Consider the following 12,470-nt stretch of genomic DNA (forward strand, 5'->3'; position numbering starts at 1 on the left):
ATCATCCTCTTCTTCATCTTCTTCTACTTCTTCATCATCATCATCATCATCCTCTTCTTCTTCTTCTACTACTTCTTCATCATCATCATCTTCTTCTTCTACTTCTTCTTCATCATCATCCTCCTCTTCTTCTTCTTCTTCTTTATCATCATCATCCTCTTCTTCTTCTACTTCATCATCATCCTCTTCTTCATCTTCTTCATCATCATCCTCTTCTTCTTCTTTTTCTTCATCATCATCCTCTTCTTCTTCTTCATCATCATCCTCTTCTTCTTCTACTTCTTCATCATCATCATCCTCTTCTTCATCTTCTTCTACTTCTTCATTATCATCATCATCATCCTCCTCTTCTTCTTCTTCTACTTCTTCTTCATCATCATCCTCCTCTTCTACTTCTTCTTCATCATCATCCTCCTCTTCTTCTTCGTCATCATCATCCTCTTCTTCTTCTACTTCATCATCATCCTCTTCTTCTTCTACTTCATCATCATCCTCTTCTTCATCTTCATCATCATCCTCTTCTTCTTCTTCTACTTCTTCATCATCATCATCCTCTTCTTCTTCTTCTTCTACTTCTTCTTCATCATCATCCTCTTCTTCTTCTTCTTCTTAGTCATCATCATCCTCTTCTTCTTCTTCTTCTTCTTCTTCTTCTACTTCATCATCATCCTCTTCTTCATCTTCTTCTACTTCTTCATCATCATCCTCTTCTTCTTCTTCTACTTCTTCATCATCATCCTCTTCTTCTTCTACTTCTTCATCATCATCATCCTCTTCTTATTTTTCTTCATCATCATCATCATCATCATCATCATCATCCTCTTCTTCTTCTTTATCATCATCATCATCCTCTTCTTCTTCTACTACTTCATCATCATCCTCTTCTTCATCTTCTTCTACTTCTTCATCATCATCATCCTTTTCTTCTGCTTCTACTTCTTCTTCTTCATCATCATCATCCTCTTCTTCTTCTTTTTCTTCATCATCATCATCCTCTTCTTCTTCTTCTTCGTCATCATCATCCTCTTCTTCTACTTCTTCATCATCATCCTCTTCTTCTTTTTCATCATCATCATCATCCTCTTCTTCTTCATCATCATCATCATCCTCTTCTTCTTCGTCATCCTCTTCTTCTTCCTCTTCTTCTTTTTCTTCTTTTTGTCTTCCTCTTGCAGGTCACTGCTCATGCGCAGATTTTTCATCGGTACAAAATCGGCCGATTAGCCCATTATTGCCGCGAAAATCGTCCGATCGGCAAAATCGGCCGATTTTTTTCCAACTTTCCCGACTAAAAAAACGGCCAAAATACCGAAAAACGGCCGAACAAATAGCCCACTAACGATCCGAAAATCGGCCGATTTTATTTTCGGCCGAAAAATCGGCCGATTTTCGACCCATCTATGGCCTGCATTAGTAAAGCTCCAAGGTTGAGGGGGAGGGCTGCTATTGTCCTACAGGGGGAAGGAGGTGGAGGAGGAAAGTGAGGCAACAAGAGAGGAGGGGAGAGCTTCATGGGTGAAATGAAGGCAGATAATAGGTATTATTTTTATTATAAAGGATTTATATAGCGCCAACAGTTTGGCAGCACTTTACAACATGCAGGCAGACATCACAGTTACAATACAATTAAATACAGGGGAATTGAGGGCCTTGCTCATGAGAGCTTACACTCTAAGAGGTAGGGACAAGTGATACAAAAGGTAATAACTGTGGAGGATGAGCTGATGAAGAAAATAAAAATATAGTTGTTAGGTGGGGGCAGAAGGGTTTTCAGGGATTGCCTAAAAGTGGAGAGAATAGGAGAGAGTCAGATTGGGGTAAGGAGTTCCAGAGCATAGGAGAAGCTCGGGAGAAGTTCCAGAGGTGAGCAAAGGAGGAGTTGACAAGGGAACTAGAGAGCAGGAGGTCTTGGGAGGAATAAAGAGAAAGCTTTGGTTGGTATTTTGAGACTTGGTTATAAATGTAGCTGGGGGCCAAGTTGTGGATGGCTTTGTAAGTTGTTGTTAGTATTTTGAATTTAATTTGTTGGGTGAGCAAAAGCCAGTGGAGGGATTGTCAAAGAGGAGTAGCAGACACTGAATGGTTGGTAGGATGTATGAGTTTGGCAGCTGAATTCATGACGGACTGAAGGGGTGTTAGCCTATGTAAAGGTAATCAAATGCGGAAAGAGTTGCAGTAGTCAAGGCGAGGGATGACCAGGGAGTTAATTAGAGGCTTTGTGGCATCATTGGTTAGGAAGGGGCGTATTTTGGAGATGTTATGTAGGTTGACATGGCAAGATTTGGGCAGTGTTTCCGAAAGGATATTCCAGGATTACACCCAGCACCTTGGCATGAAGGGACAGGTTAATAATTGTCCCATTGATCTTGACAGAAAAGTCAAGGGAAGAGGCATGTGGGGAATATTATGAGCTCTATTTTGGATAGAATTAATCTGAGGAGTTCAGTTGAGAATGTTGTTGAGGCAACAACGGCGCCAGATGATTGAGCTGCCTCAACTTGATGGGAGGAAGGTCTTGGGGCTTCAAGTGAGGCTGTGGCAATGACTGGTGTCATGTCAGATGCAGCTGAAGGCCTTGCTAGAATGCAGAAGACTAGAGAGGGTCTTCATGAGTGGACTTTTCTGGTGCCCTCCTATGTTGTTTTTTACCCCCTTGGAGTAAGTCCAGGTTTCCAATTAGCTTTAGAGGAAGTATTGATTTCCTACCTACATATTCTGCAAAGCTATCCACTTTTATTGGTTCTTGTGCCCCGTGTCTCCAAATAATGGAAATGCCTTGGGACTGTAAACATCTCTGAGACCATGCGACCGGACCTCACTTTTTCAATGAAAGTTATGTAGTATTAAAAGATAAGCACTTGCATGTTTCTCCACTTTTTAGAAAAAAAAAAACATTTCCCCCATGTTGCAGGACCCAAGTAACTTTACTACGAATTTGACCACTTCCTGAACCTGATCTCTGTTACCATGTAGGCAGCTACTTTTAGCAAACAGTAAGATTTTTGACAAAATTAGTGGTATATTATTTGCGCACCCATAATCTAATTTAACAGAAGTATTGGTTGGAGCAAAATAAACTGAAGGAGCACCAGACCAAATTCATAAAGAATGTTGGTTTGTTACAGCCATTTTATTGGCATAATTCTGCCCCACCCAATTTCTCTACAAGCAGCGGATTTGAGAATTCTCTGGCACATACTTCCCCATTTAAACATTTACAATCAATACTGATCTCTAAAGAAAAAGAGAGAGTGATTTGCTCTCAAAACACATTGGTGTTCTGTAATTCATAAAAATTGTTTTGGACTCCTTTTAGGAATTTGATCTGATACTCCTTCTGTTGTTCCCCTTGTACTGTAATAGCAGTAAAGTTAAGTAAAAAAAAAACCTTTAAAAAAGCAAAATTAACAGACAAAAAATTAAAAAAAACATTTAAAAAAATGTATTGCAGACTGCCCCCACCTACATACAAATATAAATGCATGCATGTGTCTACATACAAAAACGATGATTGCGCCATACATGTAAGGTGTTGCTGTGCACAGCAAAGTGAAAGCAACATTTCTGGGGCCGTCAATTACTGTTAACTCTAAACTGATGACTTGTAACGGCTTTTAAAGTGTTGCTTATAAACAATTTTGGTAGAAAGTTTGTAGCTGTTTCACTAGCACATGCAATTATAAGGCTTGACATGTCTGGTATCGATTTAGTTGATGCAAATTCATCTTTTATATATTACGAAAAACTGGGTAATATATTTTTTTCTGTGCACTAATAATTGTGGTATATTTTTACCTAAAATATACATTTGCTACACAGTTGTGATAATACTGTATGAGGTGATAAATTGCAACTACCATTTTTCAGTTTTCTTTCAGAAAATCTATAATGTCTCGGGGTTTTAACTACTCTTTAGGCCTAATATGCACATTTTAATATTTGTGCAAAAAAAAAAACCTGTGAAAATTGGTCTGACAATGAAAGGATTAAAATCCCCAATGACACTTTTACTGACCCTTCCCCAATCAATCCTACAACATAGTTGGTCAGTGGCATTTCCCCCCCCCCTCCCCCTAATTGCTGGTTTATCACTTAAATCCCACCCATAACAATCCTACAATATTAGTGTTCAGTGGCCCTTTCAATCCCCCACCCCTACCCACTTTGTTCGCACTTTCTTCCCCTCCTGCTCTGTAGCCAGAAGATTTAATGAATGGATCCCTTCATTACCCTCTTGCTGGCTGACCATGCATATGTGCGGGTGGGTCCTAACACCCATGTGCCACATGCATATGTGCGGGTGGGCCTTAACACCCATGTGCCACATGCATATGTGCGGGTGGGCCTTAACACCCATGTGCCACATGCATATGTGCGGGTGGGTCTTAACACCCATGTGCCACATGCATATGTGCGGGTGGGCCTTAACACCCATGTGCCACATGCATATGTGCGGGTGGGTCTTTACACCCATGTGCCACATGCATAAGTGCGGGTGGGTCTTAACACCCATGTGCCACATGCATATGTACGGGTGGGCCTTAACACCCATGTGCCGCATGCATATGTGCGGGTGGGTCGTAACACCCATGTGCCACATGCATAAGTGCGGGTGGGCCTTAACACCCATGTGCCGCATGCATATGTGCAGTTGGGCCTTAACACCCATGTGCCACATGTATATGTGCGGGTGAGCCTTAACACCCATTTGCCGCATGTATATGTGCGGGTGGGCCTTATCACCCATGTGCCGCAAATATGCATCCATGGTGTTGTGTGTTGAGAGCATGCTTACTGTGCACTCCCAGTGCACTGGCTAAGCTGTCACTGTCACCATTGGCAATCGGGAGTTGGTGGGAGGGGCTTCCAAGCATGTGACCCCCTTGAGATTAAGGCTTCTGTAGGAGGCAGAAACGCGTCAATATGCATTGGTACAGATTCCTCTTTTATGTGATGGATGAAATAAAGCTGCATTTTTATATTTTTTGAGAAGCTGTGGTGCTGGAATTTCACTCTCAAAATGGATTTTTCTCCATATATACCATTTAAAGCAGAGGAACACTGTAAAAATCTTGGTGGTTTGACATATGTCAGGTAGAAAAAGTTCCACAATTCCATCAAACAATTAAAAAAAAATGTAAATTGAAAACCTACATTCACAGAATGCTAAACCCATGGTCCAAATTACTCCAGCAGGGAAAAAAATCCTTCCCGATATCCTAAGGCAATCAGACATTCCAATCTACAGTGTCATTACTTACAAATATGAATAGCCTGTTATAGTATGAATTTCGAAAAACACTCAGTTGTTTTTTTTTTTTCAAAGCAACCTGAGTTAGCAAGAACCAGCTCAAGTCTATTCCACATTTTCACAGCTTTTCACAGCATCTATGAATGAAGGTAAAAAACGTTCTGTGTGCTCCCCCCCCCCCCCCAAACTCCACAATACTTAACTGAACCCAGTCTTGATCGAAGTAAGTGCACAGGAGCAGGAGCTTTCCCAGCTCTCTCCCTCCTGATTGGCTGAGACACAGCAGTGTGAGCCACTGCTGTCAATCACAGCCAGTAAGGAGGGAGGGTGTAGGGCTGAGCCAATGGACACACAGAGCAGGGCTCGGGAGCAAGCCCACATGAGTGCCCCCATAGCAAGCAGCTTGCTATGGGAGCCCTCGGCAGGGAGGAGGAGTAACAGTAGGGTGCCAGCAGGGAACCGGACAAGAAGAACATCAGGGCTGCTCTGTGCCAAAATACTGCACAGAGCAGGTAAGTATGACACGTTTGTCAGTAAAAAAAAAAAACTGAGCCTTTAATATTACTTTAATGCTAATAACTTTGTATAATTTACTATGTATATTGTATTATTTACTAAAAGGACAATTTTTATGTATTTATACATGGTGATCATATCGTCCCCTTAAAAGCCTCTCCACAAGGGGGAGTAAATTCAGTTCAGTCAACCGTTACTGGTATCTGAGCTCCTCCGTGTGTCTTTTTTTCTGCTACTAATGCAAACTCATAACGTATAACTAAGGGCAATTTTTTTTTTCATTTTGGATAGTGGAGAGGACCCCCATTAAGGTAATTCACCTCTTTGTTTGTTCTGTTTACCGTTATCACTGAAAATGAAAGAAAATCACAAATTTTGGGTGGTTTCCAGAACAGTAATATTGGGGAAATCTTTCAATGGGAACACAAGTTCTGATGGCACTGGTGACAACCAGGAATTTCACTCACTTTTGAAGGATTCCCCTTCAGTTCCTGTTTTGCCTTTGAGAAATCTCTCCAATGGGACACATGGCAAAAAAAACCCTCTAAAGGGTTATAACCCTCCCTTCCTGTTACCAAAGTGAAAACAAAAATGTCTTTAATGCTACTGTTAACATGTATATGGATATGTGCCTTACTGAAAAATGTGAGCAAAAAATTAAAAGAATCTGTTTCTGATTTACTTTTTTCCTACAGCTAACCAGGATATATTACTTGTCCAAGTGATTGGACTTCTACACCAGACAGTAGAACTGCCCAGTAACTTCCTATCATCGGTAGAAGAGATTAGCTGGCATTTTAAGAGCAAAGGAAAGTCATACAAAGTTGCACTGTCCGATAGTCATCAGGAAAAGTTCTACAGCAAACAGTTTGATGGACGGCTGAAATTGCTTCATAATGGGACAACATTAATTATTAAGGATCTCAGGATGGAGGACAGTGGAAATTATACTGCGCAATTTGTTGTCAAGGAAGAGGAAGATCGTTTCACACATTTTATGCTCATGGTATATGGTACGTATACACTTGAAGATATCACAAGAAAAATAAAAAAAATATATTGGGGAAGCCTTTAAAAGGTACATGATGAAGTAAAGAAAAAAATCTATCCAATCCACCCTATATTAGTCCCTCTGTGCAGAATCTAGCACCTTTGTCCATGTAATGGTCCTTAATTTCCACGTCCCCTTGGAGCTCTTTGAACATCGCAAGGATGCAAAAAAAAAAAATCAAAACAAAAAGAAAGCATATAGTGCATGGATTTGGTGCAATAAAACACACTTTACATAAAAATAAAACTTGGTAATGTAGTCTCATGTAACACAGGGTAAGGGCACTGCACACAAAAGCCACCATGCAGGGAGACCAGCAATCACTGGGGCTGGCAGCTCATGTCAGATAACAGATCTCACTTCCTGCTTTGGCTATGAGACAGGAAATTAAGGCAAATCTTCCCAATGGGACACATATGGCATAAAACCCTGACAGGGTTTATAAACCCTCCCCTACTCTATCTATTCAAAATGAGAAAAAACTGTTTATTTCTATTTTATATTATTTCTATTATATACACCCCTCCAAATCATTGGATTCAGGTGTTCGAATCACCTCCATGGCCACAGCTGTATAAAATCAAGCCCCTAGGCATGCAAACTGCTTCTACAAACATTTGTGAAAGAATGGGTCGCTCTCAGGAGAATTCAAGTGTGGTCCTGTGATAGGTTGCCACCTGTGCAATAAGTCCATCCGTGACATTTCCTTGCTACTAAATATTCCACAGTCAACTCTTGGACTGCAGCACAGTGGCTAAATGATTAGCACTTCCGCCTGGCAGTACTAGGGTCATTGATTCGAATCCCAGCCACAGCACCACCTGCCTGGAGTTTGCATGTTCTCCCTGTGCCTGTGTGGGTTTCTTCCAGGTCCTCCAGTTTCCTCCCCCACTCCAAAGACATGCTGGTAGGTTAATTGGATCTGGTCTAAATTGGCCCTAATATGTGTATGAATGTAAGTTAGGGACCTTAGATTGTACACCCCTTGAGGGTTAAGGACTGATGTGAATGTACAATATATATGTAAAGCGCTGCGTAAATTGATGGCGCTATATAAGTACCTGAAATAAATAAACTGTTAGTGCTATTATAACTAGACATGTGCATTGTGTTTCATTCTGAATCAAAATTTGGACAAATTTTCTATTATTCAGAGATTCGGACATATCCAAATTACAATAGTAACGAATTTAAAAAAATCTGAAACAATGAAACTAAATTCGAGCGAAATTCGAATTTGAAAACACATTCAAATTTGAAAACAAGAACAAAATAAAATATAACAGAAATAAAAGAAATAGAAAAGAATAGAAAAGAAAAGAACAGAATAGAAAAGAATAGAACATTATACAGTAGAAAATAATAGAGTAAAACAGAACAAAACAGAAAATAAAGGAATAGAAAAGAATAGAATCCATTAGAATATAACAGAAAGAGATTAGAATAGGGGTGCGCATGAGTTGGGTCACCAGAACAGACATGTCCGCCGGAGGCTCTGCTGCATAGTGGGGGAAAAAGCGTCCCGGACGCTGCTTCTGGCCCTCCTCAGCCCCGCAACTCCTCCGGTTGTCATAGTGACATCCCCAGCACCTGCAGTGATGGTCTGGGGAGCCGCCAAGCATCAATCTCAGCCGCAGGCTAAACCTATTAAGTAGGCCTTAGCTCGAGCCTCATCCAAGATGCTCCTTATTTCCGGCCTTCACTTTAACCCCCAAAAGGTGATAGCATTAAATGTCTCCGTACCACCTCAGGAACTGGCTGATCTGCAACAGGTAGGCATTAAACTGACTTCTAGCCCTTCGGACCTTTATTCTGCCAATTACTTACCTATGCTAACTCACCTTACTAGTCTCATGACCAAATGGTCCTCCCTGCCATTGGCCTGGATGGGTAGAATCACAGTTGTGAAAATGTCCATTCTTCCTAAAATATTGTATTTGTTTAGAGTCTTACCCATACCAGTGCCTGTACATTTGCTCCACATTCTGCAGGGACGTGCTTACAGATATATATGCGGTTTCGTCCGTCTTCGTATACCTCGCATAACCATACATAAATCTAAGCTTATGGGCGGCCTAGGTCTCCCAGATTTTACTAAGTATTACCAAGCAGCGCATCTTGCACAATTGCCAAAATGCCATGCGACGCACAAAATCCCTCAATGGGTTGTACTTGAATCGATTGGCTGCGATCCCCTCTCCGTCGCTAATATCCTATGGCTTAGGCCTTCGGACCGTCAACCGCTTCATAATCCAATTACATATCTTTATATTTCTTTCTGGAACAGGCTAAAATCCTACAACTCTCTTCAGTTGCCGTATAATCCCCTACTCTCGTATCTTCATAACCTGGTCATCCCCCCCTGGCCTGGTCTTCCTCGGCAAACCTGCACTGCGCCCACCACTTCTTGACCAATAGGGGCTTCAAATCCTCCCCTTCTCTCCTTGAGTCACACTCTATACCGGCGTCAGAAATCTTTAGGTATATTCAGTTGCAGCATTTTTACGCTCCGCTCACCGTCCAATCCCATTCAACCCGTTCTATGTCCTTTTTTGAACCCTCTAGCTACAGGGACCCGCATAGGCGAGGCCTTGTCTCTGCCCTTTATAATCTTCTTTCTACTCCTGAGTTTTCGCCAAGTCCTACTTATGTCGCTAGGTGGGAGAAAGATCTAGGGCATCAGTTGAGCTCTACAGATTGGGATCGCATCTGGTCGGCTACCAAGTCCTCTTCACAGAATGTAGTAGCTGTAGAGACTAACTACAAAGTTTTGACTCGGTGGTACTTGGTCCTGGCGAGGATTGCTAAATATACCCCCAACTATTCTTCTGATTGTTTCTAGGGCTGTGCGATGGTAGGAACCTACTTTCATATTTGGTGGTCTTGCCTGGTTGCCCAGATTTTTTGGGCCAACATTTTTCATATGCTATCCCTGCTTTTTGCAATACCACTATCACCAGACCTGACCGTAGCCCTTTTAAATCTTCGTCCCCCTCCAAATCCCAATTCAAACTCCTCTTGCAAATCACTACGGCAGCTAAACAGATTATGTCCAAATCGTGGAAGTCTCCATCTCTGTGTATTCTAGCAGTTAAGAATAAGGTAACACAAGCAATGATTCACGCCAAAGTGGAGGCCACCATTCTGGATTCTGTACTTAAGTTCCTGTCGATCTGGGCCCCATGGGTGGAACGTTTCCTCCCATCAAATTTCGATGATTCGTTGCTCCTCCCTTAACATCTCCTAGTCTCGCTCTGTGGTGGCCCTATGTGCTGAACTATGCATTGGTCCGGTCCTGAGTTTGCCTCCTCCCTTCCTAAAGTCACACATCCCTCCCCCCCCTCTATTTCCCCCCTTGGTCTCTCCTAATCTTCCCCTCCTCTTTCCTACTCACTTCCGCTTTTCTTTCCTCGCCATGCATGGAACCTTCATGTAGCTTTGGGAGTAGTGCACCCTGTCTCTAGCATAACCATGTCTTACCTCCCTTTGTGTTACATTATTCCCTAATATTTCTCCATGCTTACTTGATAAATGTTTTTGTATTTCATTTTTCCCTTTGCCGTAGGGCAACCTATTCCCCTTTATTCTTATGTTTTTTTCATGTACATGTATTTCAACTGTCCTACGCTTGTATTTGGCTTTGGAAAACTCAAAAAATGTTTGAACAACAAAAGATTAGAATAGAAAATCAAAGAATAGATTAGAAAAGAATAGAAAAGATTAGAATAGAAAATCAAAGATTAGAATAGAAAAGAATAGAATCAATTGAAATAGAATAGAAAATATTAGAATAGAAAATCAAAGAATAGAATAGAAAGTAATAGAGTAAAACAGAGCAAAGTAGAAAATAAAGGAACAGAATAAAATCAAATAGAATAGAAAAGATTAGAATAAAATAGAAAATCAAAGAATAGAATAGAAAAACAATAGAATATATTAAAATAGAAATAAGTTAACTGCCTTCTGAAATTCAAATTTTGAATAGAATGAATTTGAATCGAACAGATACTCATCAGAGTATGTGGTAAGATACTGCTCAGCATTTAAAAAAAAAAAATGTTGGCATTCACTAAAAACCTCTACCAAAATATTGCATGAGTTATTTTATTAAGTCGTATGGTATTTTAGTAGTGAAAACTATGCAGTAATGTATCAGCTGTTAGTGGAGCTCCCTGCTGACAGCTGAATAAAAAAAAAAGAATTTCCAGCAATTAAAAAAAAAAAGCAAAAAAAAATGGTGTGCCCCCATCCATACCAAGCACTTCAGGTCTGGTATGGGTTTTGAGGGGAACCCCCACTCCAAAAGTAAAAACAAAAAAAATGCAGTTGGGTCCCCCTAAATCCATACATGCAGTCTGGCAGGTTAGGAAAGGGGGGGGCAAGCTAGCGCCCCCTCCTGAACCATACCAGGCCACATGCCCTCAACAAGGGGGGGGGTGCTTTGGGGCAGGGGGGCTCCCCCCCAAAGCACCTTGTCCCCATGTTGATGAGGAGAAGGACCACTTCCCCACAACCATGGCCGGTGACTGTGGTAGTCTGTGGGTGGGAGGCTTATCAGAATCTGGAAGACTGAGTATGGGGTACATGATTCCGCTACTCATTCACAAAAAAAAAGTGTAATGTAAAAAATGACAGTAGACAGTCTTTGACAAGTCCTTTATTAAAACAACAAAAATAAAAAAAAGTCCCCTGAAGTAGATCCAATGTCAATCACGATACCCGTCGCCACCGTCATCCTGAAAAAAGAAAAAAAAAAACTCCGCTCTCAACGTTGGCTCCCGCCACCTAACTGCTTTGCAGGCCTGACAGTTCCTAAATAAGCAAGGGACAAGGCCACCCGTTGATGTCGCCGGGTGACCCTACCCCCTTGTGATGTCATCGACGGGGGCATGCTGGTTGTGCTGTGATTGGCGAAAGCATTGCACCTGACCTGCTTTGGACAATCACAATGCACTATCAGTGCACAGTGCATTGTGGGGCATGGTGGGCGAATAACCCGCCAAATGGCCGATGTTTGAGTCGAACTTACATTCGATTTGAATATCAAGCCCATCATTACTGGCTACATGTTTTTTTTAGTGTAACTAGAGTAAGTGTCCATATGTTTGTTTCAATGTTCCCCCCTGTAATAGCCAGCAGCATTTATACTGGGTGATGGAAAGTCAACTCTCTTAACCAATGAGGTTCTTCTGCATTCCACATGTGCCAACAGGAAATATGCTGATAGAAGGAAAGGATGAAAGAGGTAAGCAGAAACACACCAAACATTTGCAAAAACTCTCTTCTTAACAAATGTGGTTTGTTTTTGATGAGTTGGTTGACTCCTAGACTTGCATTGATGGAAGGAACAATAAACCTAGTGCCGGGACAAGGTTATCCGGCACCCAGGACAAAGATGCCAAACTGCGCCCCCCCTTCCCTGGTTCATGATGTGCAAATTTAGGGGATCCTACAGTTGTTCGATGGTCAAAATCACTGCCACTGTTACTACCCCTGTCAGCCTTGAAACAGAAGGAAGGTGCCCCCATCCCTACAGTAAACCATTACGCCAAGGGCTGCCGCCTCTTCCATCCAATCCTTTTCCCGGCCCTAAATAAACCACAACTACTGTGTGCAAAGCATAAAGTAAAGCTGTAATAGGCAAATATATCT

General features: G+C 41.6%; 1 protein-coding gene across 1 annotated transcript in view; it reads left to right on the forward strand.

Moving 5' to 3' along the window:
* Positions 1-12,470, forward strand: part of LOC149439222 (SLAM family member 5-like) — a 41,753-nt gene that overhangs the window by 21,130 nt on the left and 8,153 nt on the right. Inside the window, exon 2 of the mRNA XM_089659274.1 lies at positions 6,463-6,780. Coding sequence (XP_089515400.1) covers positions 6,463-6,780 — 318 coding nt within the window. The remainder of the gene's footprint in view (positions 1-6,462; positions 6,781-12,470) is intronic.

This window comes from Staurois parvus, unplaced genomic scaffold, assembly GCF_062004578.1.
Source record: "Staurois parvus isolate SC_StPar_1 unplaced genomic scaffold, SC_StPar_1.0 ptg001146l, whole genome shotgun sequence".
Taxonomy (NCBI): domain Eukaryota; kingdom Metazoa; phylum Chordata; class Amphibia; order Anura; family Ranidae; genus Staurois; species Staurois parvus.